General features: G+C 45.9%; 1 protein-coding gene across 1 annotated transcript in view; it reads left to right on the top strand.

Annotated features, from left to right (window-relative positions):
- The window catches only part of SYN3 (synapsin III), a 1,380,627-nt gene that overhangs the window by 1,029,154 nt on the left and 324,054 nt on the right, over positions 1-27,419 (top strand). The window contains exon 7 of the mRNA XM_085651961.1: positions 575-637. Within this exon, the coding sequence (XP_085508087.1) occupies positions 575-637 (63 nt within the window). The remainder of the gene's footprint in view (positions 1-574; positions 638-27,419) is intronic.

Raw genomic sequence — 27,419 nt, 5'->3', positions numbered from 1 at the left:
AATAATATTCTGGATAGAATGGCCCTGCTTTGTGCCACAGCCCATCCAGCAAAGAGCTTGAACAGGTACCACACAAAGTCTCTGCATAGAGTGGCAATGCCATGTATGACTCCACAGGAGCTCCCTGTAGTAGAAACTGAGCAAGGACCACAAACCTTTCCTTAGTGGAATGACTATGATTAGATGATCATTGTGGAACGAACACATGCCTCACAAGCGAATCATTGCCAGCTAGGCACAGCGAGTGGTGTAAAGTGAAATAGAATCTTGACGGCTGTGCTACATGACACTTATCTCTCCTGGGGACTACCATTGCCTTCCTCTTGCGATGGGTTATTTAGGTGCCTCACTGGGGGTTGCATTTGTCACCTGACATGATATTCACTGTATGTCTCAGCTATGACTTCAGCCTGATGCGAGGAGCAGGTCATTCAGTACCAGAGTTTGGGATGCTCTCAAAGCAGTGACTGGTGGAGGACTGCAAGAGAAGTTAAAAAGCATATTTTATATAACACTGTACTGGGCTGTGTCTTTACATTTAGGTCACATGAATCTTTCTCCTTTTCTTTTTCAGCTCACGACTCCAAACTTCCCAGTCGTGGTAAAATTGGGACATGCACACTCCGGAATGGGGAAGGTAAGACATGCATGTTTAAGTGTTGCGCCCCAGGCAAGTCAGTTTATGGAACAAACGTTGGGCATTTTATCTTCATATGATGTTCTGCTTCTGAATGCAAGTTTTGCTCTTCAGTGAAGATTGATTTGTTGCCTATCAGGCTAAGCCGGAAGGTAAAAGCAGTCCTGGACATTATTTTAATAACCAGTCCCATATTAAATAAAACAACCAACCTTGGCAAATGCATCTGTCCAACTCCAGGAGAGTCCGGGAAGGTTTTCTTCTGAGAAGATTTTAAAAAAAGGAACATAGGCATGAAGTATTTATTTTTGTAGTAGAACTTTAAACCTAAATTTGGCTAAAATTCCATAAGGTTTTGCAGACAATTGTGAAGCAAAACTTGTGAACAAGTCCAATACCTGGCAGTCTGGCCCAGTATCCAGGAGTGTTATTTTCATGCAGCAGCACATCTCAGATATGCTTGTAATAAAGGCTTGTGCACCCCCTTTCTAAAGGCTCTTTCATGACTGGTTTGCCTAGAGCCCCAAACAGTGCTGACAGTAAACTACCCAGATTGTAGCCATGTCCAGTATGACCAGACCTGCCTGATTGGAATAATGATGTCCCATCTAAATACCAACACAATGCCATTAAATCGTGGTTTGTATAATAAGAAACAGACAAATAAACAATTAAAGGCAACAGAAAGAATGCACAGGTTGTCTGTGCCTACCAGTAAGTGAGAAGCACATACAACACGTCACCACAGAGTTTCCTACGTCTGAATGTCAATGTTGAATCTAAGAATCCAGTTGCCCCAAAATCCAAGAAGCACCCAATTATCAGCGATAACTCTCCATGTCCTGGACTGATGGGCAGCCTGGTGTCTTTGGGAAACATGACATCATTTCCTTTTCCACTTTAAAAAGGGCGGAGGACAAGGGGTTCGAAAAGGTATAAGCTCAAAGTCGCTGTATGTTAACTTCATTTAAAATTGAGTCAAAATCCAAAATTAGGAGAACCACCGTGTCCTTTAGAACGCCTGTTAACAGTGATTTTTTTTTTCAATTTGATGTAAAATACAGATTGCCTTATTTCCCCTTCCCAATGGGGTCCAATATGTCAACCTTAGAGGAATGAACAGCTAAGACCGCTCTTCGAGGGATCAACTTGTAGCATTACAATTACACACAGATCTGAACAGCAAACTCACAACTCACTGAACTATCTTGTGGCACCACTAGTGCCCCACATACTTCTCTTATAGAATGACTGTTGCAAGCAACCCTAATGATATATAGCACGGCAGCCATACAATACTGATGTGAACATGTATGCGCAGATTAATAACAGGTACATTTTAGAGGTCAAATTAATGACGAACACTCCATAATATAGGGGAATTGAAGGCAAGTCATGAACTCGAAGACCAGATTGGACATTTACACATAATCTATATTTTTTTAACGATTTTTACAGTTGCCAGTCTTCCGTTTAAGGATTTGCTTTTTGGGAGTTTTATATAGCGCAAACTCGACCCAAAGGTATCAGAGCACTTTATATACGCAGCAGTTGCGGAACAGACAGACACATACATTTTATTAGGCGCAGGGATAATCAAGTGATTTGTCCAGAATCTCATGATGTTGAACGCCCCTGCCAAGACTCGAACCCAGTTCCTCAGCTTCAAGGTCAACCCTTCTAGCTGTTAGGCCACATCCTCTCCATATTTAATGTGGAAAATATGTAGTATAACTACTGTGTCCATGCATGTCCCAGCTTTTGAGCTTTTTAAGGTCTGGTTTCACATTGCAGCTGTCTCTAGGTCCACTGTTATCAATTCTTAAAAATATACACGGAGTGGCCTCTGGTCCGTCCAGAACAGTATTTCTCTCCCACCCAAAGCTATTGGCTGTTTAGTGTATCATTCTGCCTCATATGGAATGCTTCCATTGCAAAGCATGATAGACTATTTTACACCTCAGAAATACATTAAATCACCAATCATTGAATTCTGTAGCTCATGAATCGCTTGTATCCATTGTATAAGGAAGAGACTGTATTGTTCACTGTAGTAGCCCTTTTTGTAAAATATTTTAGCCCGGATTCAAAATGCAAACCAAACGTATTGACTTTGCCAATGCTGTTTTTTTTTTTGGCTCTTAGAGAATTTGATCGGCTTAAAACTCACTCAGTTTTTATGCTAATCAGCCAAGCTCACCATCAACTGATTTCTAAATTAGTACCTATTCTTAAACCATGACTTGCCAAAATGTACACATTTTTGTTCAATTTCCCTAGAATTTCTATTTAAGAAAGCATCGGTTTTTTTACATTAACAGTAGAAAAATCATAAATTATGTAGTTTTGATTCATGAGTCTGCAATTTTACTCTACAGATAATCAACAGAGGAATTCAGAAACTTTACTGGAAATCTCCATCAGTAATTCCAGAAAGCACATTCTACACATTCTCTCATTCCATAGATGCTCTTAAGGCACAGTAAGAAGGTGGAAACATCCCTTGGTATATGTGAGTTGATATGATTTGCAGCACAAAGTACTGTGTTTCACAACATAGTCTCCCTCCTGGACAAGGGAAGGTAGGCTGGTGAAAAAAGATGGTAAAGAATGATAGACTGTGGAGGAAAGAGGCTTATTGAAGGAATATTAGGTAAAAAACATGAAGTATTAGGAAAAGCACAGCGTGGATGGTGAATGATGAATGAAGAAGGAATGTGGCAAAGAAATGTTGATGAGCTGATGAAGATGAAGAAGAATGATGACATCAGCAGGAAGAAGGGTTGGGGATCAAGAAACAGGAAAGGAGAATCAAGCAGGCAGCAGGCTGAAGGATTGAAAAAAGAGTTGAAGGAGCAGAATGAAGGACTGGGGAAGTGCTAGTCAGGAAGCAGGAACGGCTAGCAGGTGATTGCTCAGGAAAATGGGATTGGTAGGCAGATATGGGATTAGGGAAGGAGAATCTGTGAAGCAGGATCGGATAGCAGGATGAAGGATTCGAGTAGGACAATGAGTAGGCAGGATGAAGTGGGAAGGGTATGCCCAGACGTGGGTCCTTTGCTCACTTTGCCACTGGATTCAAGCTAGCCTGGCTGATGAGGGGTGTAATCCCGAAACCGATCCCAGGATGCTTTTTCCGGTCCAGGTAGGACCTGGCCTGGCAGTTTGGGTTGGACTGTTCCCTTAAGGAGCAGGGTCAAGACTGATTTGCATATGGCTGGGTCTAAACTGGAATGGCAAGGTGAGCAAAAGAACAATGGATTCAACCCAGATCTCTTGACTGGGGGTGAATATTTGATTCATTCAGCATTCCCTCCATCATTTGTTGCTGCAGCACATTCATTTGGAACAATTCAGCCTAAGCCAATGCGTTCCATTAAAAAATGAACTTCTTCAGGACTGCAATACAATGCACAAAACATATATATAATAATCACAGTTACATAAATATACACAAAATACAAAAATGTGCCATATCTATAAAACCCACATCTCAACAATATCCAATATGAACAACAATGTGCCCATATGAAATCAGATTAAAAACAAAGCTCACAACACGAGTTGATGTATAGTGTGCTACATTGTCGCTGTTGTCCCCCGCTCATGAGAGAGCAAGTTCCTGCTAATGGAGTTCCTATGCCTGGTCTAAGTTTCTTTTTGTTGTCTTTTTTAAGAAAAAAGTTAATAAGAAACCATTTTGTACTGTTGGGTTAAGTTGTGGCGTCTGCAGCCGTTACACGTGCAGTTTGCTCCTGCTCTCATGACTGCTGTATTATTGTTGTCTTCCTTCTTCTATGTTAGCGGCCGGCCCAGGCGGTTGTAGGCCCATGACGGTGAATATTTGATGTGTAAATAAAGGTTTTAAAAAAAAAAACAAAGCTCACGTGCAATGGTGTCCTGTCATGCCGACAATTTAATTTAAACATTCCAAAGCAGCACCATTAAATAACAAGAGATGGGAAGAGAAATTGAAATTATTGCCCATGTTGTTAAATGGTAGCGGCAGTTTCAGTCGATAACCTTTCAAGTATTTGCCCGGCGGTAATCGCCTCTCATACCACTCGATGATTTTACCAATAAAAGAGGCAGGCGCCGGAGACTGGAAGGCAGGAAACAAAGTTTTTATTCCGTCGGAGCAGAACACATCAGATCAGACAGCAAGGTATCGTCACGAGGTGCTCTAACTGCATCTCTGAGACCTGGTCTCTTATACACTGGTTTATTGCTTTATTATACATAGTATATTCTTGAGATTCCCTTGATGCCTGAAAGAACATCCCCTGAAGCCCCCGGCTCAGATCCGAACCCACACATGGTTACAGTAGAGGTTCCCACCCTACCCGCAGTGGGAGATGGCTATCGCGCAGCAGGGAATTCCGCTAATTCCCGGGGGTGTGTGCAACCGGCCGGGTCTCAGGGGGTAGGGGCTTTGATCTACTGTAATCCCTTTGATGTGGGGTGTTTCCCTTACAGTAGGGGCAATAAACTGCATCCGCAGGGCTAGGTGATGGCCTGGGACCTGTTCAGACAATGGGGCGCAGGGGAAGGGGGTTATCAAAGGAGAGGCATGACCATGTATGGGTTGTCGGTCGGAAGTGGTTCCGTAGCAGGGTCGCGCAGAAGGAGAGGGTTTATGGCCTGTATGAGAGAGCGGGGGTGGCCGGCGCGCGGGGGATGCTCGCAGCACCGGGGGAAAGCGCTGGCGATCGAGAGTGAGCGGGGAGAGAGAGTGGGGTGCCTAAAATGGCGGCCGTGCATTTGCTATGCGTGGCGCTGGGGAGAGGCAAGATGGCGCAGATAATGTTCAGTTTGCACGCTAAATTTCCACAGTCCTCCCTTTTAACATGTCTCGCCAGCTTGCCTAGTTTGGATCTATCCCCATAATACCCCGTACCTCCACCTCATTCAGAGCTTTCATCCGCTCAGTTTCAAAGTCCAAAGTCTTAGGGCAGATGCAGTTCATAAAAAGCGAACATAAAGGTGGCAGACACTGAATCCCCAAGCAACATCCACATAGTATCATGATTGGTATGAGGATAAATGAAAACAGCCTCCATCCCCAACCTTTAATAGTGTCCCAAAACCAACTCCCCAGTGACCATTCTTCTTGCTCTTGATGGACCTCTGTGGACAGTCTGTGGAGGTGTTCAATTGCTTTGTAGACTGAAGGTGAGTTATCCGGTACGTAGGTACAACAGCTGGACCCAATGATGCGGCATGCTCCTCCGCGATAAGCCAGAACCACATCTAGAACAAGGCGGTTCTGGAGAGCCACCAGGCGGACGGCCTGAAGCTCAGCGGTGTTGTTGGCGAGGGCGCCAGCTGTAATGTTCATTGCTGTTTCGACTGCCTGGGTTAAGTGGCGGATGGCACGGCTGTTTGCCATCGGACCCCAGAGCGGAACAAGACCCTTTACTGCGTCCATGAACTGTGCTCCGGTGGAGTCGGTTTGTACAATGTCTTTGGCACGTTTCTGTCGGTGATGGTTTGTTGGAGCCACATACGTCGGAGGAAGGACAAAGGCGATGTAGCAGGTGCCTCCCCAACCTTTCGGGAGCCAGGTGTAGGCTTTAGTACCACAGACGAAGTACATATTCGGGGAGGCAACAAAGGAGGGTGGGTCAACTGAGTCCAATGTTCGGGTGATGAGGCAGGAGCTGTGGCCCACCAGCTGTGCCCCCAGGCCTTCGAGGCATACAGATCCAGTGATGTTGATGACGGACAGGGCCACTGTTAGGGTGGCGGCTGTCCGTTTTCGGAGGTAAGAGAAGGTGGGTCTGGCTGGATTGTTGAACACTTGCATTTCAATTCGTTCTTTGGCGGGGATGTCCATGTGAAAGGAAGTGTTTGATCTCAGAGGGCAGAAGAGGGCGGAGGTTCTACCAGTTTTGTTCAGCCAGAACCCATGGTAGAAGTGTGACATGGTTCTGCCGGAAGTGGCATTGTCCTTGTAGCTCTCCTGCAGGAGGATCAGCCAGGCGAGGCAGGAACCATGGACAGAAAAAGGTGAAGGGATGAAGGGGATTGAGTGCCCAGTGGCATGGGGCAGCAATCCACAGATCCAGCAGTTAGTGGCGTTGGTGGCAAGATTGTGTTGGTGGAGCAACTGCACAAAAGAGTTATTCCAGAACTCCTTACGCCTTTCTCGGAGTTGGGGTGAAAGTGAGATCAGATGGTGTTCTTTCGTGGTGGTAGGTTGAACGGTAGTCAGCAATGTCTTATGAGCGGGTGTGCTCTCCTCCATGATCCAGAAGGTGATCACGAGGAGAAGGCAAAAGAGAAGGGAAATGAAAAGCGCTATTGTCTTAACCCCTTCGCCGCGGCACGAATTTTGCCGCGGCGCTGGGGGGGTTTGGGGCAGCGCTGTGCTCATGACGGAGTGGTTCCGTCACGACTCCGCCCACTCGTGCTAATCGCCCGCACAGGCGGGGAATCAGCACCGCGTAGGTGGAGTGGCCGCCAACGGCCGCAGCATGACGGAACCACTCCGTCATGAGCACACGGCGCCCGTGGCTCATGACGGAGTGGTTCCGTCATGAGCAGGGAAGGGGTTAAAGCTGTGCATTCGGTCAGTCTTTGGGTTTTTGAAGTGGATCTTCGGACGTCTGGTTGCTTCCATCATCTTCATGTCGGGCGCTTCCATCACCTTCAAGAGACTCGGTAGCGGGCAGAACCACAGACTTTGTTTTAGTTTCTCTCCTGGTGGCCTTTGAGGTGACTAGGCTACCGTTCTGAGATTTCCACTCAGCCTGTGGTCTGCTTAGCCGAAGTTCTCTCCTTTCGTCGCAAGTTATACCCTTCTTTGGATGGCACAGTGGGATCGGGATATTCAATCAATTCAAGTGTCTCTGTATCCGGGCAGCGGCTCAGGGATGGTCGGTCTTTGTCCAGAAGTTCCTCTTGGGCGGTGATGTTGTCGGTGGTTGTCAGGGTCGGTGATACCTTCTTGCAGTGGTGTGCATGCAGCCAATTGCGTTTCCCCTCCACTCGAAGAGCTCTTCGGGTGGTGATCAGGACTTGCAGGGGGCCCGTCCACCGTGGCTCCAGACTCTTGGTGCGCTGGAAGTTACGCACTAAGACGAAGTCACCGGGTTGGATGTCGTGTCCTGGGCCCCTGGAAACATCGGGAATGGCGTGCAGCACCTGCTGATGGATAACAGACAACGTCTTAGTTAGGTTATACAAATAGTCAGACATGAGGACGTCCGGGACGTCGTGGATGGATGTTGGTTTTGGTGCAGTCCAAAGGTTCATGGGCCGCCCAAAGACGACCTCGTAGGGAGTTAAGTGGTGTTTGGTGGGGGTGGAACGCATTGATAGCAATGCTAGTGGGAGAGCGTCTGGCCATCTTAGTCCTGTGGTGGCGACTATTTTTGCTATCTTAAGCTTCAATGTGGCATTGTGTCGCTCAACCAGGCCTGCAGATTGGGGGTGGAAGAGCGCATGGAACTTCTGTTTTACACCCAACCCTTTTAAGATGAGTTGGATAACTTCGGCTACGAAGTGGGGGCCATTGTCGCTCCACAAAATTCGACAAAGGCCGTATCGGGGGAAGAATTCCTTCAGCAGTACTTTTGCGGTAGTCATAGCGGTGTTGTCATGGGTTGGGTAGGCTTCCACCCACTTGCTGAAGGCACACACAACGACAAGTACATACTTTAAACCTTGGCACCTTTCTAGCTGGACATAGTCCATTTGTAGGACTTCAAAGGGGTGATTGGGGACCTCAAACCCTCCCCGGGGTACAGCAGTTCCTTTCCCAGGGTTGTGTTGGAGGCATACTAGGCATTGTTGGACCAGACGTTTGGCTGAGTCTGGTATTCTGTCGTTGTGCCAGACTTTGGAGATGAGTTCGATCATGGGGGCAGACCCTATGTGTGCGGGGGAGTGTGCCATGGTCAGCATGGGGATCAAGTATGAGTCGGGTAGCAACCACTTGTTCGAGTCTTTAGTTCACCAACAACCGTCATCGTCCTTCAATCCCACCCGGGCCCATTCAGTTAATTCGTGTGGTGTGCTGGCTAGTTGGATATCCCTAATCGTTTCCCTAGCATCCTTCCATTTCTCAGTTTGTGACCTGGTCACGTACATGCGGGTCGTGGACCTATTCTCGGCTGTGGTTCGGGCAGTAATGTCAGCTAGTGCATTTCCCTGACCTATAATGTCTGTCACCTTCTTGTGTGCCTGGCATTTGATCACAGCTATCCGTGTGGGGAGGAGGACTGCTTCGGTCAGGGCAGAGACTAGATCTCCATGCAGGATGGGTGTGCCATGAGAAGTCAAGAATCCCCTCTCTTTCCATAAGAGCCCGAAGTGGTGAACTACCCCAAAGGCATATTGATTGTCTGTGTAAATGTTTGCGGTTGTCCCTGCTGCCAGGATGCAGGCTCGTGTGAGGGCAATTAGTTCAGCCGCCTGTGCGGATCGCTGTGTGATGCGGGCTGTCTCAACAACTGTTCGAGCTGTGGTGACTGCATAGGCAGCTGAGGTGGTGCCATCAGGGAGCTTGATGCAGGAGCCATCCACCCATAGTTCTCCGTCAGGGTCCGGGAAGGCAGTATCCCGGAGGTCAACCCTACTCTTGGTTTGTTCGTCGGTGAGGGTCACGCAATCATGTATAGGGGATGCATTGGGGTCAGCGTCAGGGAGAGGTAGTAGAGTAGCTGGATTCAGAGTGGTGCATCGTTTCAATGTGATATGGGGTGCAAGCAGAGTCAGTTCATAACCAGTCAGTCGTGCGCTAGTCAGGTGTTGAGTCTTGGTTTGGTTCAGGAGGGTATCAACAGCATGGGGTACTAGCACGGTGAGGGGGTTCGAGTAGGGACATGTCAGCATCGGTTATAGAGAGCATACGCCGTGTGTGACAGGGTCTGGACAGATCTGGGTTATCGTGTAGGATGACTCGAACTCCGTCTGGGGAGCATCTGATGGTAGCTCGAAAATGTTTTAGCAAATCAAGTCCCATAATAGCATCGGGGTTGTTGGAGGAGAGCAGAAAGGTCGTGTCAGTGGTGTTATCTTCTAAGTCAAAGGAGATTGGTGCTGATAAGGGGTTAGTGGAGGGCGTTCCATCGAAGCCTATTGAGGTTACATGTGAGCCAGACAAGGGTGCCCTAGGGATCAGTCGTTTGGATAACGCACTACGTGTCGCCCCAGTGTCTACCAGGAATGGGGATTTTGTGCCCAAGACCTTAGCAGTGACGTAAGGGCCTTGCTGATCAACACGGAGTTCGACTGGATCCCTCCCTTGCCCCTGGCGGTCCTATGCGAAGTCATGGGTGCTCTCATAGTCGGACTGCTGACACTGGTTTTGTCGGGGGCGATCAAAGGTGTTTGGTCTGCCTGGCCTGTCGTTGATGGTGTTGTTCGTGTGCCCTCGTCCCTGTCCTCTATTTCTGGGGTCATATGCTGTGTCTCTGGGGTCCCTATTCTTGTTCATTTCCAGAAGGACCGGGCACTGGGATTTCCAGTGTCCGAACCCTCTACAGAACGCGCATTGATTCCCATCTAAGTCTCTCCGTCCGTTGTAGGGTGTAGGTGTATGGTCTCTGGGGGTAGCTTTCTAGGGGCGGTTGGTTGGTAATTCTCTTTCGGGGGTTCCCTTCCTATGGTCACCCCTTGCAATTGTGCTATCATTACCCTCTCCTTCAGTTCCTTTTTCTTCTTCTCTGATGCCCTATCGTTCTCGTTTTTCTGATTTTCGTAGTATTGGGCCATCTGGAGAATCGCTGCGGGTTTGGAGGCTGCCCAGCTACTCTCGCTGGTCTGTAGCTTCTGGGAAACTTCTTGTGACAGACCCTTTACATAATTCTGGACAAAGAGGTGGTGTCCGGTTGCGGTGGTCATGTCTTGGCCACTGTAATCGGAAAACACAGTCTCGAATCGGGAGAAGTATTCAGACACATCTTCCTGGGGTTTCTGACGGCAAGCCGTTACTATCGACCAGTCTACCTTTCTTTCTGGGATTAGAGTCTTCAGCTTTTGTACAATCTTGTCTGGGAGCTCTAAGATGGCTTTCGGGGGTTTCTGTCCTGGCTCTCGCTGTTTATCTATGGTATCGAGTTGTACCCAGGTATATCCGAACGGCTCAGCGTGGTCAACTTTCCGGATTTGTTTCCACACATCAGCCGGCAGACATAGCCCAAAGAACAAGTCGATATCTGCTAACGTCATTATCGTTGAGCCTAAGGCTGTACCCAATTCCGTGTAGAAGGCAGTCGGGTTCTTTCTTAAGTCGGGTAGAGTCTTTCTAAAAGTCAAAATATCTTGCCGGTCCCACGGCTGATAGACCCAGTTATATACAACTCTTCCCTTCGCATCTGGGTTGTTGATGTCGTCGTGTGTTCCCTGACCCCGTGGGGGGACCCAGTAGGGGGCAGCTTCTTTAATGGGCATCATGGCATCGGCCCTTCCTCCCTGGGGATTAGTTGCTATGGGGGTTTCTGTTTTGGTGGTCTGTCCATGTTCTTTAAGGTGTCGGTAGACCTCGAGTGTACGAGTGAAGAGGTTCGTTACATCGCCCTCTCTTTCTTCCCCAATGTCTATCTTCTTATATAGGGCCGCTAAGCCTTCGGGACCTTTATCGTGGTACCTATCCTCATATGCATTCAGGGCGTGATAACAGAGCCGTACGACGAAGTGTCGTCTGCGGCTGTCGGCATACGAGTTATACACGTCTGTTATATACTCCTCACTTTCTTTTCGTTCCACCAGCGTCCCTACTATCTTGTCAATTCCTGCTCGTTCATCCTTAGTTAATCGATTCATTCTGGTGGACTCTTTCTTTCCTATCTCATGGTCGTCTGGCGTTGTAGTCGACGTTGGGTTCAGCACAAGAGGCTCAGCCGGCGCGGAGGCCGTGAGGGCCGAGGCCCATGTACTGCTTTCGCTCGCGTTCGGGGGTTGTGGGTGTTGCACTATTGATTGGGAGGGTGCATACGGAGGGGGCATGTAAATGATCGGGGGACCTAACAGTAACTCGTCATTCGTTCGCTGCTTGGAGGACAACTCAGGGTAGAGCAAAGAAGGGGTCCTAACAGCGTACTGGCCTGAGGTTTCGGGCTCCTGTCTTAGTTTAATTTCCCTTCTCTCCTTTATGTCTTCTTCTAACTTTCTAGCGGCAAGGTGAGCTGCCTTTCGTAATTCCTTTTCTGCTTTTACTTCTTCCCTCTTTTTCCGTTGCGTCGCTTCTTTGCGCCACATGCCGACACTGTCAAGCATAGTAGGCGTCGTCTTATTGCTACGCAGAGCTATTTCTAGCGCCTCTATCTTATGGTCGTCGAAGGATCCCATCAGTGGCCACTGACTCTCGGGGTCCTTCTTTGTATATTTATGCCATAGTTTGGTATAAGCTACGGCGACTAGTCCATATTTAGTGAACATGTCCTTATTAGGGGTGCCCTCCAGTGGAGCCGGATGGTTCACCTCTAATAAGCGGTCCGGGCAGAACCAACTACCAATCAGTGGGGAGAAGATAGGCATGACGGGTTTCAACGGGGACAAAAGTCAGCACTACCTATCTTTTCACTGCTTGCAAAGACTAGACAGAATATCTCTATTCTTCGTTATTTGCAAGCAGAGAATACCTCCAAAGAACCAATATCGAACAAGTGTTCGGACAATCAATCAATCAATCAATCAATGGGAGATAAAAATAGCCATGACGGGTTTCAACGGGGACAAAAGTCAGCATTACCTACCCTTCACTATTTGCAAAGACTAGACAGAATATTCCTATTCTACGTTATTTGCAAACAGAAAATATCTCAAAAAGCACTATTCTCCAAAACAATCAATGTTCGGACAATCAATCAATGGGGAGATAAAGATAGGCACGACGGGTTTCAACGGGGACAAAAGTCTGCGTTACCTACCCTTCACTATCTGCAAAGGGAGAGAGAGAGAGTATTTCTACTCCTCCCCGTTTGTAGACAGCGAATATCTCAAAGAGAACAATCAATGAGCACAATCAATGAGCAATACTAGTATTTCCAAAGCATCAAACAATCAATCAATTATTTCTCAATTTGTCGTGTATCACGATCTTACCCGGACCGCGTGGACAGTTTCTCGTCTTCCGCCTCCAGCGCCTGATCGTCCTCTACTCTCCGTATTTGCCGCGGCACTCCTGATGGTTCCCAGTCAGGACCGTAGATCACTCGAGAGAGGTCTGCTCGGAACCAGTGAAGTTCGGATGATCGGCTGCCAGACGAGGGTCTATTGGGCAGGAGCTCTCCCGATCGTTGCAGTCGTTCACTCTGTCGTCGGGACCTCTCCCACTGGATCCACGTGTCGCTGATGGGCCCCACGTTTGGGACGCCAATTGTTAAATGGTAGCGGCAGTTTCAGTCGATAACCTTTCAAGTATTTGCCCGGCGGTAATCGCCTCTCATACCACTCGATGATTTTACCAATAAAAGAGGCAGGCGCCGGAGACTGGAAGGCAGGAAACAAAGTTTTTATTCCGTCGGAGCAGAACACATCAGATCAGACAGCAAGGTATCGTCACGAGGTGCTCTAACTGCATCTCTGAGACCTGGTCTCTTATACACTGGTTTATTGCTTTATTATACATAGTATATTCTTGAGATTCCCTTGATGCCTGAAAGAACATCCCCTGAAGCCCCCGGCTCAGATCCGATCCCACACATGGTTACAGTAGAGGTTCCCACCCTACCCGCAGTGGGAGATGGCTATCGCGCAGCAGGGAATTCCGCTAATTCCCGGGGGTGTGTGCAACCGGCCGGGTCTCAGGGGGTAGGGGCTTTGATCTACTGTAATCCCTTTGATGTGGGGTGTTTCCCTTACAGTAGGGGCAATAAACTGCATCCGCAGGGCTAGGTGATGGCCTGGGACCAGTTCAGACAATGGGGCGCAGGGGAAGGGGGTTATCAAAGGAGAGGCATGACCATGTATGGGTTGTCGGTCGGAAGTGGTTCCGTAGCAGGGTCGCGCAGAAGGAGAGGGTTTATGGCCTGTATGAGAGAGCGGGGGTGGTCGGCGCGCGGGGGATGCTCGCAGCGCCGGGGGAAAGCGCTGGCGATCGAGAGTGAGCGGGGAGAGAGAGTGGGGTGCCTAAAATGGCGGCCGTGCATTTGCTATGCGTGGCGCTGGGGAGAGGCAAGATGGCGCAGATAATGTTCAGTTTGCACGCTAAATTTCCACAATGTAACACTAATATTCATAGATGAGAGGAAAAACACGTGTAACATTGATGTCACATAACGTAGTAATTCAAGACACAATAGCTCTAAGGAGGTCCCAAAGAAAAGTATCACTCTGGTGAAGTCACATTTCACAATTTCTTCTCCATTTTGCCCAAATTAGCTCATCAGCAATTTTGACAATTAGAGTCTCATTTGCATGTCGGTGGGACTGCCACGACAGACCATCGGTGGCAGTCACACCAACATCCAGGCCATCAGTCTGACCACCATATTACGATGCGGAATGTCAGACCGCAGCGGTCTGGGGATATATCGCAGCCTCCGACAGGATCAAGGATCCCGTCGAGGCGGCGGTCAGACCCTTATCCCTACCATGAGGGTGGTGCCTGCTCTGGCATCGCCGTAGGGATTAGGCTGCTCCTTTCCAACTGCCTTTTCATGGCGGTCCTTCCCACTATTGTTATTTGAAACAATATCAAGAATCATGCCAAAATTCAAGGATAAAAGAGAAGAGTTAGCACAGGATTTCTTTTCAAGTGACTATTGTCCAATTTAGCGGTGGTTAATGGGAATCAATATGAGGGCTTGAAACTGAAATTTCAGCGATTGGAATGTCTGAATAAACAGAACCTTGTGAGATAGTGGGATAATATAACATCACAGAAATATTTAGACGAAAATACCCAGGGATTTACTTATCTTGATTTTTCCAACATTTGAAGACCTTGATGAAAAGCTCTGAAATTATTGGGAAAGCAACTTGCAAAATGCATTATTTACTATGGTCAGCATTTTGATTAAACATGCAAATAAAAAGGTGGTTAAATTTCAATCTGCTATGGAGAGAATAAAAAAAGATATAAAAGATGCAATTGAAAAAAAAACTATGAACTCTTGAATGTGATAATACAAGATCATCAGATATACTTGAATGACAAGAAATTGAAAAAGATCAAAAGAGATGATAGGGACTGCAAAGAGGGCAGGATCTGTACATTTGGACGTAAATATGATAATGTTAATGTGATAGGTGATAGAAAGAGGAGGTGTGACGAGGAAACTGGACCACACTCAATAAGTAGCAAGTCCTTAAACTCTTTTTATTTATTTATAGTGTTTTATAAAGCGCAAACATGACTATCACGGTTTCCGAGCGCTGTACAAGGAGAGCTGGTGAGGGTTGCGGTACAGTAAAGACCCTAGTCACTTAAGATATGCTTTACCTTTAGTTTGCAAGTATACAATATTGAATAAGGTGAATGACACTTTCAAAAAAGTTCTCATCGAAGAGCAAGGCAAAAACAATAGTATGCAATATTGAATCAGGTGAATGCCGGTATCAGACGATTTCTGTTATGCCACATGTTTTTAGTAGCTTTAACTTCCTTCTTAAAACAGCCTGAATGACGTAACTGTTCTCATTTACGGTGGAATAGAGTTCCATAATTTTGGAGCATATTCAGCTAAAGTGCGGCATTGAGTTTTCCTTTTTTTGTATCTGGCTGGTTCTAGTATGAGGGATTTAGCACTTCGAGAGTCTCTCCCGCCTCCTGATAGATTTAATCTACTCACCATGTATTTTGACAACAGAATTTGAAAGGGTTTTGTGTGTTATGCATTCACCTTTCAGTTGAATCGTTGACTGGGAGCCAGTTGAGGGCTCTGAGTGATGGGGAAATGCGATCATAAAACGTGTGCCTGTTTAAAAGGCTTGCTGCTGCATTTATTGTTGATTCATTGGGGCTAGGCTGGCTTTTGGAAGACCTGTGAGCGTAGCATTCCCATAGTCCATTCTAGAGAGCACTAGATTGAACTGCCGTTTTGAGGCCTACTGGTATGAAGGGTTTTAGTTTTCTGAGAATGTGCAGATGTAGGTTGGTGCTTTTGGATGCAGCTTGTATGTGAGCCTGCATGTTCAGATTTGAGTCTAGTGTGAGGCCTAGTTATTGTATGGAGTCACAGATGGTTGGGGTGCAGTTTAAAGCCCAGGGCTGAGGTTGTTGAGGTCTGAGGGGAGGGGAGGAAAGAATGAATTTGTTTTTTTGCAGATTTATTTTTAGATGGTTATGTGCCAGCCTGACTTGTGTTTTCCTCAGGGTATCATCTGGTCTCTGAATAATCTCTTGAGAGGAGATGTATAGTTGAGTATCATCCACATACTTGTGATATGAGAGTTTTGATTGTATCGGGATTTCAATGAGAGGTTCCATGTCAAGATTGAAGAACGTTGGAGAAATTGTAGATCCTTGTGGAATGTCCCTGGTAATGTCTGCTACATCAGATAGGGTGTTGCCGATTTTGATTCTTAAGGACGGCTCCTGATAGACTCATTCTAATTTCAAGAGTTTCTGTGAGGCATTTTGGCTGACTGAGTCGAACACCACAGATAAATCCAGAAGTATCATTAGACAGGATTCGTTTTGGCCTAGTGATTTTCCTATATCATCTAGCATGTTAAGCATGGCAGCCTCAGTGTTATTGCCGGGTCTGAAACCAGATTGGTGTTTGTCTAAAAGGTCAAGTTCTTCATATGTTCACATAGCTGATCATGGGTGCATTTTTCTATCAATTTCGCCTGTAAAGGCCGACTGGATACTGGTCGGAAGTTGTTCAAGTCTTTCTGGTCAGTACCTGTTGTTTTAGTAGGGGTGGAATACTTAGCCTATCTGCAGGTCTTCTATTGATAGCAACACATCACGTAACAGGGCTCAGCGTGCTTCCACACCACAGGGTTCCTTCTCTTTCTTAGTTGAGATGGAAGGTTTCCGTTTGTGCAATAAACAGCGAAGAAAGGACACAAAGCACATTTTCTGGGTAAAGACCAAGCTTTCTGCCAAATTTGGTGTATTCCTTTATCTAACTTTCCTATGGAAAATTGCATGGGGAAAACACCTTTTTGGACTCCCATTTTTCTCGGTCCCCTCTTTAGGAATCAGTCTGAAACTTCCCAGGTAGAGGTGGATGAGACTTTTTGGGGGAAGTTTCATGAAGACTTGTCAAATGGTGCTTAAGATATTAGCAAACCAAAAAATGTATTTTGTTGGGAAATGTAGTCCTGATACTTATGGGTCCTCAGTTTAGCGGGCCCGCCAGCCTGGCAGCATTGATACCTCTGTTTGTCCAGCTGGGCAGAAGGTTTAATGTGACTCATAAGGAGAGCTACCTCACCCCTTTCTGAAAAAAGCACAGGTACTGATGATGTCATATATACCCTAGCTAAATGTAACCTTTTCTAAGTCCATTGATGTTTGGTGATAATTCTTAATAAGGTGAATTTCGAAACATTATATATGATACATGATGTTTTATTGCTATTAATGAAATATGTGCAATACCTCAGGAATTGTTAACATTTGTTTGAGTTCACTATGAGTGAGGGATGAACTGAGGAGTATTTTCTCTCTGTCTGTGGGTTTTGTTTATATTTTCGTTTGATAGTTGGCCTCACACACTTAAAGGCTAATGTCAGGAGAAATACATTGTGTTTATTGCTGCACTGAATAAATTGGTGGCAACTTCTCCCAGTATGTGCTTCTAGCGTTTCTCTTTCATTTGAAGTTTGCAATAATATCATATTTACAAACCTATAGGAACTCTAAAGCAGTGCTTCCCAAACCTTTTAGAACACCGGCCCAATTTTTAGAATGACAATCTTTCGCGACTCACCTACCTTTAATGGACGAGGCAAGGCAATTTTTGGGTGTAACTAAAGCATAGCGTGGTAGTGCATTGTCCTTTACAGAGCACATTTTCCATTGAAATGGCTACTAAATTTTACTGACAAAAAGCTATACAGCACCTTAATGGTAATATGTGAATGTTTCTCATTTCTGCTTCACAAAATTAAGTTTCTTGATTTCTTCAGATCCTATTAAAATCTCTGATTCCAGCACATTTCAGAGTTACAAAAAAGTGCTTCATTTTTGCTTTCCTAACTGCTGAATGCATGTAGTTCGTTTACAGGTATTTACATGTTGTTTTGTGTTGCAAAAAGCAGCATCCTACAGCTTTTCCTTTTACACTCACTGTAGTCCAGCAAGATTGTCACATAATTGTCTTCAAAAACTTCACTCACTGCAGTCAGAGAAAGAAAAGTAAACAGCAATTCTCATGTAAAAGGAATAAGCAGCAATTTGTCACAAGACATAGTCTGACATTTGACCTCTGTCTTTTAATCATCTGCAAATGTGCCAAGATCAACACAGAAGCAAGGCATCTTTACTTACTGTTCGATCTTTCAGACCCACCAAGAATTGAATGACGAGGAAACTCTGTCCTAAAAGCTTAAACACACACATTTATAAATTCCCGTTTGCAAATCTCTTTTATTTTTCAACCTATTTTTTCTTTATCTCTTGTTCACTTTTATTTTTTCTTTAATATTTGCTTTAGTATTATTCTTAATAGTATTGCCAAATGATAATATAACTTTCTCCTTTTGGGGGATTTCAATTGCCATGCAGACCTACCATTCGATCCACACTCAGATGATCTTGTTTCCAGCCTTAACACTCTAGGCCTTAACCAACTGGTAACTGGCCCCACACATATAGCTGGGGACAACTTAGATCTTCTATTTACTAACTCTCCTCAGGTGAAGGTCGACCAACCAGTCTCAGTTTTATGGTCGGACCACCATGTGCTAAAATTTCAAATACTGGGTATCCCAACCCGACAAGACGCCTTGAAAGAATCAAGGCTAAGCAGGTCCTGGAATAGAATAAACTTAGACTCCTTTACTGCTCATATTGCCCTCCTTCCACCATTAGAATCAGATCTCCCCAATGGGGCAGCCAAATCCCTCGAGCAAGCTATCACCTCGACCCTTGACAAAATCGCCCCGTTAAAACAAGTCAAATTCCCTCATAAACTCTCCCCCTGGTTTACACTAGACCTGAAAATTGACAAATAAGCTGACAGAAAGGCAGAACGTAAATGGAGACACACAAAAAAAAGCCGCAGACAAACAGGACTATAAAACAATACACCGGCGCTATATGGACCACATAGCTGCAGCCAAAAAAACCTACTTAGGTGATAGAACAAACCAGGCATCCAACTCACACAAAGAACTTTATAGGATCTTGAAATAATTTACCAATCCCCCCTCTGGTCAACCAATGCAGACCACCTCGCAGGAGTGGGTTTACTCCCTTTCAGTCTTCTTTTTGAGCAAAATTAATGTCATCCATAGACTCTTTCCCCAGCCAACTGGAACACCACCTACAGAGAGAAACCATGACAACTCCCCCCACACTCCAACCTTCTTATAGAATTCCGCTTAGTCACTGAGGAAGAAGTTTTAACAACCCTCACAAGAATTAAATCTGGCTCCCCCACAGATCCAGCCTCCGCCCAGATTATATCCAAAATCAGACAAGCCCTTCTGCCCAGAGTGACCAAACTATTTAATAATTCACTGTCTCTGTCCACCGTGCCATCAATTTGGAAAGAGGCCATAGTTAGACCCATCTTAAAAAAGCCTAATGCTGACCTAAAAGAGCACAACAATTACCGACCAATTTCCTTCCTTCCTCTCTTTGGGAAAGTTCTGGAATCATTGGTTAACAATCAACTATCCAAACACCTAGAGAGCAACAACCTGCTGGTCTCCGCTCAATCTGGGTTCCAGGCCTTCCACAGCACCGAAACGGCACTACTGGAGATAGTCGATAACATCAGGCTCTCCCTTGACGCCAGACAATCTGCCATCTTGGTCCTACTCGACCTGTCGGCGGCTTTCAACACCATCTCCCATTGCATCTTCTTGGACCGCCTGTGGGATCTTGGTGTCGAGGGCCCTGCGCTGAGCTGGCTCAGAAGCTACCTGACAGGCCACACATCTAAAATCCAAATAGGAGCCTTTACCTCCAGTAGCCAACCTATTGACAAGGGTGTTCCCCAGGGATCCATTCTAAGCCCCACACGTTTTAATTGTATCTACCTCCTTTAGCCAAGATAATTAAAGCCCATGGCTTTGATACAGTGTCGTACGCGGACGACACCCAGCTGCTAATTACCCTTGCACCAGATCCTAACAACACGAAACTAAGATTTAAACAATGTATGGCAGACATCAGAGACTGGATGACAAATAATCATCTCCAACTTAACGCTGGTAAAACAGAGATTATACTCTTCGGAAATGCACAAAAGTTGTGGACCGATGACTGGAGGCCGTCTACCCTAGGCCCCTGCCCTTTACCTAAGACGGCAGCCGACAATCTTGGAGTGATAATAGACAATAAACTCTCTATGTCTGAGCATATCAACCATGTGGTTCTCACATGTTATGGGCTAATGCGTGGCCTTAGAAAAATCTTTAAAAGGATCCCATTGTCCTCACGCATGCCTTTAGTTCAGGGATTAATCATAAGCCGCCTGGACTATGGCAATGCCCTGCTAGCATCCATAAATGAAGCACACTTAACAAAGCTCCAGGTTTTGCAGAACATAGCGGCTAGACTGGTCCTCAACCTCCCCCCTCGCTCGCCCTCGGCCCCCAGTTTGAAGACCCTTCACTGGCTCCCCATCAGGAAGCGGATCACCTTTAAGCTATGCTGTCTGGTACACAGAACTCTTAACAGAGAGGGATCTCAATATCTAGCACAGAAACTAATAAAATATCAACCAATAAGAACCCTTCGATCTGCCAGCAAACAACTTCTAAACACACCAAAAATCCGCACCATCAAGAATGGCGGCAGATCACTCTCTAAAATTGCCCCTTCGATATGGAACACGTTGCCCAATACACCTCTGTATGGAAATTGACCATAAGAAATTCTTCAGATTCCTTAAAACTTTGCTATTCTGAGTCCCTCCCCCCTGGCTGTTCTTCCTCTCTTTGTTCCCCCGGTTCCTGAATACAAGCTAGCGCTATGAGACCTAAGGGTGATATATGCGCTTAACAAATACCAAATACATACACACATAATATGAATACCTTAAATTATTATTTTTAATTAACTTTTTTTATGTATTTTAATGTGGTCTATATTTTGAATTTATATATTTGATTTATTATACATATTTACATATTTAAATATGTAGGTATATAGGAAAATTCTAAGTACATATAAAATGTTATTTAACTTCTTACTAGTACTTAGCTACAAAGTAGTGACTCCCTATATAATTGGAAAAAACTTACCTGAAACATAATGACTCCTGATGTACTACCTGCAATATAAAGCTGGCACACTCCGCCCCTCACCTCATACTGTTCCATAATCCAGCTTTTCTCTCTGCTTTATGTTAAATTGAGAAATATCCCCTAGATTCAAACAGGCCTCACTATTTCTGCCCCCTCACAATGCCCCAAAAATCCTTCTCTCATCTACATCTATTTGTTTTTGTTGCCCATTAAGGGTCACGCAATTATCTTTAGAATGTTAGTCTCCATCTGTTTTAAACACAGCACATGTATCATTTAACCTAATTTGACAGTGGTGTTTTTGCCGCAGTCCACAGTATCTATCACCATTGATCATGCGGGGCCTGGGGCCAAAAGCTAACATGGGACCCTTTGGAACCTTCTTCCGGTTTGGCCATGTGCGATGAGCAGCACCTGTTTCTGAGTTTAAAATCAAGCATTGACACAGCTAATAGGTCTCGTCTATGGAACCTATTGCTTTGCCAATGGTTTTAGCCATGCTGTATAACATCCCCAATGCTGTGCAGCATGGCTAAAAAAAGAAGAAATAACTTCCTATGATGCAGCCATCAGCGTCATTTTGTAGGCGTGCGCACTAAGAATGCATGCGCGTACACAATGACACAAGCTGAATCAGTAAACCAAAAGAAACAAGCATTGGTATAGCCAATAGGTCTCGCCTTTGGGACCTTATAAGTGTTTAGCCATGCAACATTTGCTTAACTAAATACTTATAAGGTCCCAAATTTGAGACCTATTGGCTATGCCAAGGCTTTTTTTTTTTTTAAACGGTCTTGACATACAAACACCAGCCGTGTCGATCCAATACTGGCCAGGAAGCAACACTATGCCGTATTAACTTCTATGTTGTCTATTTTAAGTAGCTTCCATATACAATGTGGGAACACCACCACCTTGTGGACAGTTGTAGTAACAAAGAGCGACATGGAAGCTATCGACTTTAGGAATGTGAAAGAAAGCTCTCGTATCTTGAAAGCTGATGACCCATGACGAGAGAGGAAAGCCATATGGGACCTTTGCTCGTAAGTGCGTGCCTGCTCACATGCACGCAAACTCTAGGCCACAGTGTAGCACTTTGAAAAGCCCCTTACTAAAAGTCGAGCAGCAGCGCATGCGCCGCTCTAGGCTCGACCTAAAAAATAGCATGATCAGCTGGGGAGAAGGAGCACGGACATGGGGTTGTAATCGGGCAGGGCAGGGAGTGAAGAACCAGCCAGAGGGCATGGGGAAGCAACATGATAGCAGGCAGAAGCAACACAGAGGTGCGGGTAAGGGAAAGCAATAGCAAGGGTACAGAGAGGGAAGCAAAAAGAGAGAGAGGAAAGTGGAGCACAGAGAAAGCAAACGGAAGCGAGAGCACTTCGTGGAGCTGGGGGAAAGAAGCACAAGGGCAAGAAAGCAATGTGGCAAGAGAAGTATGGGAGCGCATCATGGAGGGGGATGCGGAGCAGAACATAAGCATAAAAACAGCAACCCGAATGCGGCAGAGGGGGGGTGAAGTATACAAGGGATACAGCTGGAAAACACATGCACTCTCGTGAAGTGCTAACACAGAAAGAAAAAAGAAGTGCGTGAAAAGTGAGCAGTGGAAGGGCACAAGTAATGAGTCCATGCTCCAGGAGAGGGAGAAACACACGAAGAGGAAGTAAAGCCCATCCAAACTAACAAACAATAAGCAAGTGAATGAGAGGGAAACGAAGCCAGCAAATGGTGGGTCTCTAAGCCCACTGTAAGCTGACAATACATCTCGCAACAGACAGCACATGTGCTGACTAGGAGGTGAGACATAAAACTGTGCTACAGAGAAAACATGGCATCTGATGCAATCTAGCATTATTGTCACACTAGCTCATCATTAAGGAAGGCTGCAGACTTGCTTGCAATTAAAAATCTAAAATAAAACTCGAGGCTTGGGAGATAATGGGTTTAAACCTTTAGAGCCTGTAGATGTGGAGTCCTTTTTTTCAGACTTTCCAGGTCTTTTATACTAACATTTACCACCTCCTCTCAGCAGGTGGTAAAGTTCAGTGGGTGGGGCAGAGTAGGTTGGTTTGAAGGGTAGGAAAGGTGTCGGTGGCCAGGCATTCCCCGTGGCTTCAGCAGGGCGTGTGCCATGATGCTCCCCTGGTGCTGTGGGAGGGGAGCGGTTGGCTGCACTCTCTGTTCCCTCCAAACTTGTTTTTTTTTTCCAGCTGTATTTTCCCACAATGTTTCTGCCTCAAGTCACACTTAAAAGCTGATTCATAATAAGGCCGCAAGAACTCACTTTGTTCTTCGGTACATTAATGATGCCAGCAGTTCTGGTCTTGTTTGATGTTCCATAGTTTTAATGGTCAGGCTAACAATAGGGACTCTGCTTTGGTCGCCTTGAGGGCCCAACAGTGGTTTTACATCCATTCCTGTATGAGGACAAAGGCGGATTCAAGAAGCCTGCATCTTGCTGAGGCGAAGGAGGGAGGCGGAAAGAGGCGTGGTCTGCACAGCATGACTCAGCACCCCAGCGGTCCATGGTTCCAGTGGAGTGGTTGGAGATAGATGTTAAAAAGAGTAGGACAGAGGCATTATCCATGGGGCACGCTACAAGGGGCGGGTGCTCGTGAGAATGGTGGTTTCCATTATCACAGTCTGGACCACCTGATACCCAGAAAGGAAACACTCCAGTCTCTACCTGGAATCCACCAGCAGAAGAGGGTGAGCCAGTGGGTAAAGTCTGACTGACAGGTAAAGTTGTGTCAACAAGGAGAATATCCGGGATAAACAACTTAGCAGCAAGTGGGGTCGTTTCTGTGCCCCTGTGGGGTCCACATCCGGACGGACAATCCCCAAAATATTGTTCTACTGAAAGTAGGTCTGCAGTTGAACATTGCCCACTTTCGTCAATTTTCTTTTTCAAGAATCCTGTCCGCAAAGTTAAATTGTTAAAATAAGTGATACATGGGAAGCGCTAATCTAAACACTCCTTGATCTGAATAGGAGAGGAAATGTCCCCTGTATAGCAGACGATACTCTCAGGTCCCTGGTGGGACTCTTAATGTCGTTTTGGGCAAAATGAAAGTACAAGTTGCTGGAGTAAATAGCATTCTTGTGTCATCTGCGAACCTCGAAATGGGGAATAACGTGCACTGTGTTTGCACGCCATTTCTCATTCTAAGATGTCAAACTTGACATGGGATGCAATTTGTACACTTGCTAATTTGCAGACCTCACAGCCACACTAACAAGGTATGTACTTGTGCTTTGTGGCCTCCTCATGTTAGTGGCTTTAGATTGTACCACTGGACGGACCTTGGCAGAGTGGGCTTCATAAGCTAGACAGCCATCGTTTTCCAGTTAGCATGAAACAGTAAGTTCTGAGATAAGGAGTCAATGCCCTGATTCAGAATTCGGCAGATGGAATACTCCGTCACAAGTGCCATTGGATATAATCAGGGCCACTGGAATTATGCAATGGTGCAGCTGTGGCGATTTTCACATAATTATAGATTTGCCACATTTGCCACACAATCCATCATTTGCTGCATAATCTGCACATTTTAACAAAAAAATGCGTTTCTAGCTCAAACGGTACAAAAGTTACTAAAAATGCAGCAACACATATTGCCACGCAGTGGAAGGCCCTTTGCCAAGCTGGGCTGGTCACCTTAGTGTTGCTTATTGCTATATTTTGGTATTAAACTGGCATTAAATTGGTGCAACCAATGCCTAGACAGTGTTTGTTGCCAAGTTTAAAACTGATTAAATAATGAAGCAATACTGTTACAAAATGTGCTGCATTATGCTTCATAATTTGCCTTTTCTTTCGGCATAATTTACTGAACCCTGCCACATAATGTAGCCCTTTTCCTGCCGCATCATTACAGTGGCCCTGTATACAATGCACTTGTAATACGGTAGACTGGATATTCCTCACTCCACAAAACTCTAAATCAAGCCTTAAAGCTGCCAAAACGTGAGACCAGTGCCGGCCGCCATAAGGAAAGGTTAGACGGCAACTTTAGGGCCCCACCTTGTGGTAGGGCCAGATTACTGCAAAAGGCCTGAAAAGATGTCCTTTCAAGCTGCATCGGTAGCACTCCAGCCTTCAGACCTCTCTCTGCCTGTAGCACTCAAGGTTCTTGTGCCGGTCCAGAATGGTTTCTATGAAACTGAGGATGTTCTGAGGGTTTTTCTGATCCTGTTTCTTGGAAAGGTCGGGTCTGTACAGCAGCATCCATGGAAGCAATCAATCCGAGTAGAGCTTTCACCAGCAGCTGCCCACCATGAATCAGGGTATCATTTTGCAGGTGTTTGTGTGGTGACATAAAAACCCCAAAATACTATGTTTGTATTTGTCTTTTATTTGTTTGTCTGATTTCCTGTTGCTCTGGTGCTTTTACCAGAAATAATGACAAACACCGATTATCTCAACCCGGGGCTTTCCTGCCCTAGGAATGTTTGGTTTTTATTGTATGCGCCGCCGCAAATGTATTTTAATTCACAAGGAAATATTCAAAGTGAAGGGCAGGCCATGCAGTATAAATACATCCAAACATTCCACGAGACTAAACATGACCTTGTTCGCTGCCTGCGCCAACAAACAAAACCGGACAAATGTTTATCACCAAGGCCTTGTGCATCGTCTCACCAGGGAGGGCTCCATCTCTGAGAGCCATCTCATGATGAAAGGTGCCCTTTGCCTTTATTTACATTTAGTAGCAAGAGTATCAGTTTGATCAGAATCTTTTTACGTAGCAACGGGGATGATAGACCAGGGCTCTCCAAAGTCGGTCCTGGAGGGCTGGATCCATGCCAGATTTTTTAGCATATCCCATTAAGATAAATGTGGTTATCTTAAAAATCTGGCATGGATCCGGCTCTGTAGGACAGACTTTGGAGAAACCTGCCGTAGATCAGTGAGGGGTGAGGTGGCAGGTATAGTCAGTGCTTCATTTATAGAAAATAAAAAAGGTGGAGGGGACCAATGCTTTACTTAGGAGCCGACCACCGGTGCTGCCGAATACAAAGGCTGTCCAATCCCACGGCTGCCTGGTTTACTCCTCCTTCACCATTCGACACTTCCTGTCTCTTTACCCCACTCTTGCAGGTTCTTTTTTATCCATGCCTTCTCGGAAACGATTAGGGGCAGAAACATAAGGCAGAAAGTTTATTAGAGCCATTAGATGGAACTCAGAGGTATGTTTGGATGGTTTAGGGACAGAGTTCAAGAGTGGCACCATTCCTGTTCTCAGGGTCCCCTGGACAACTTACTATGGCCAGGACACTATTTCTTGTTCACGGCTCAGGTCACCGATACCTGGAAGGGCCAATCACAGCCTCCTGTTCCTGCCCAGCTCCCTGCTACTAGAGTATGAGAGATGATTTACACTTCAGTGGATCTCCCACATACCTCACATGGTGGATCTCATACTTCGGTGGAGTGGAGCTCATTCGTCACATCACCGATATCAGATGTTACCCACTCCTCACACTCGTCAGCCACTCTCTGCTCTGCTGCTCTACGCTTCTCTGGAGTTTCTGCCAATCCGTTCTTCACTGACCTTGTACATCTCAATGTGGCATATCCCGTCCTCACTCACTGACCTCAAGCACTTCAATGGAGTATCCGCATTTCCTCACTCCCCTGGCCTCATACGCGTCAATGGAGTGTCAGTGGGCGCTCACTCCACTGAGCTCTTACACCTCAAAGAGTCTCAGACAATCTTCACTTCCCTAAGCACATGCATTTCAGCACAGTGTCCATGATCCCTCACTCCAGGAGCCTCATACACTTCAAAGGGGGATCAGCCCTTCCTGGGTGCACTCACCGGATACATTTTAATGGAGCATCACCCTCTTACACTTCAGTGGTTTGGCAGTAATTCCTCACGTCACTGATCTCATATTTCAGTGGAGTATATCTTATCCCTCACACCAGTGACTTCATATATGACGCTGGAGTACCAATCGTTCCTCACTCCACCAGCCACATCCACTTCAAAGCGTATCAGTCATTCCTCACTCCACTGTCTTCATATGCTTCAGAGCAGTATCAGTGACCACTTATTCCCCTGATCTCTTACTCTTCAAAGGAGTATCAGCTCTTTCTCTGCTCACTGATCCTATACATTTTAGTGATATATCACTTATCTCTTACTCCCACCCGGTAGAGTGGTGGGGCGCTGGGGCCGGGTGGGGCGCTGGGGCCGGGTGGGTGGGGGGGTATTTTGAAAAATGGCGATGAGGGAAAATGAATTATTTATTTAATTTCCCCTCGTGGTCACCTGTCGAATCTCCCAACCCGGTCCCACCGCTCTTACCTGCACGGGCCGCGGCTGCTTGCTCCACTGATCTCATATGCTTGATTGGTGGATCAGCTACTCCTCACTTCATGTCATATTCCAGTAGAGCATATCTCATTCCTCACACCACTGACTTCATGCAGTGCAATGGATCATCA

The sequence above is a fragment of the Triturus cristatus genome, chromosome 4_1 (genome assembly GCF_964204655.1).
Source record: "Triturus cristatus chromosome 4_1, aTriCri1.1, whole genome shotgun sequence".
NCBI lineage: Eukaryota > Metazoa > Chordata > Amphibia > Caudata > Salamandridae > Triturus > Triturus cristatus.
This window is presented reverse-complemented; position numbering and strand designations above follow the sequence as displayed.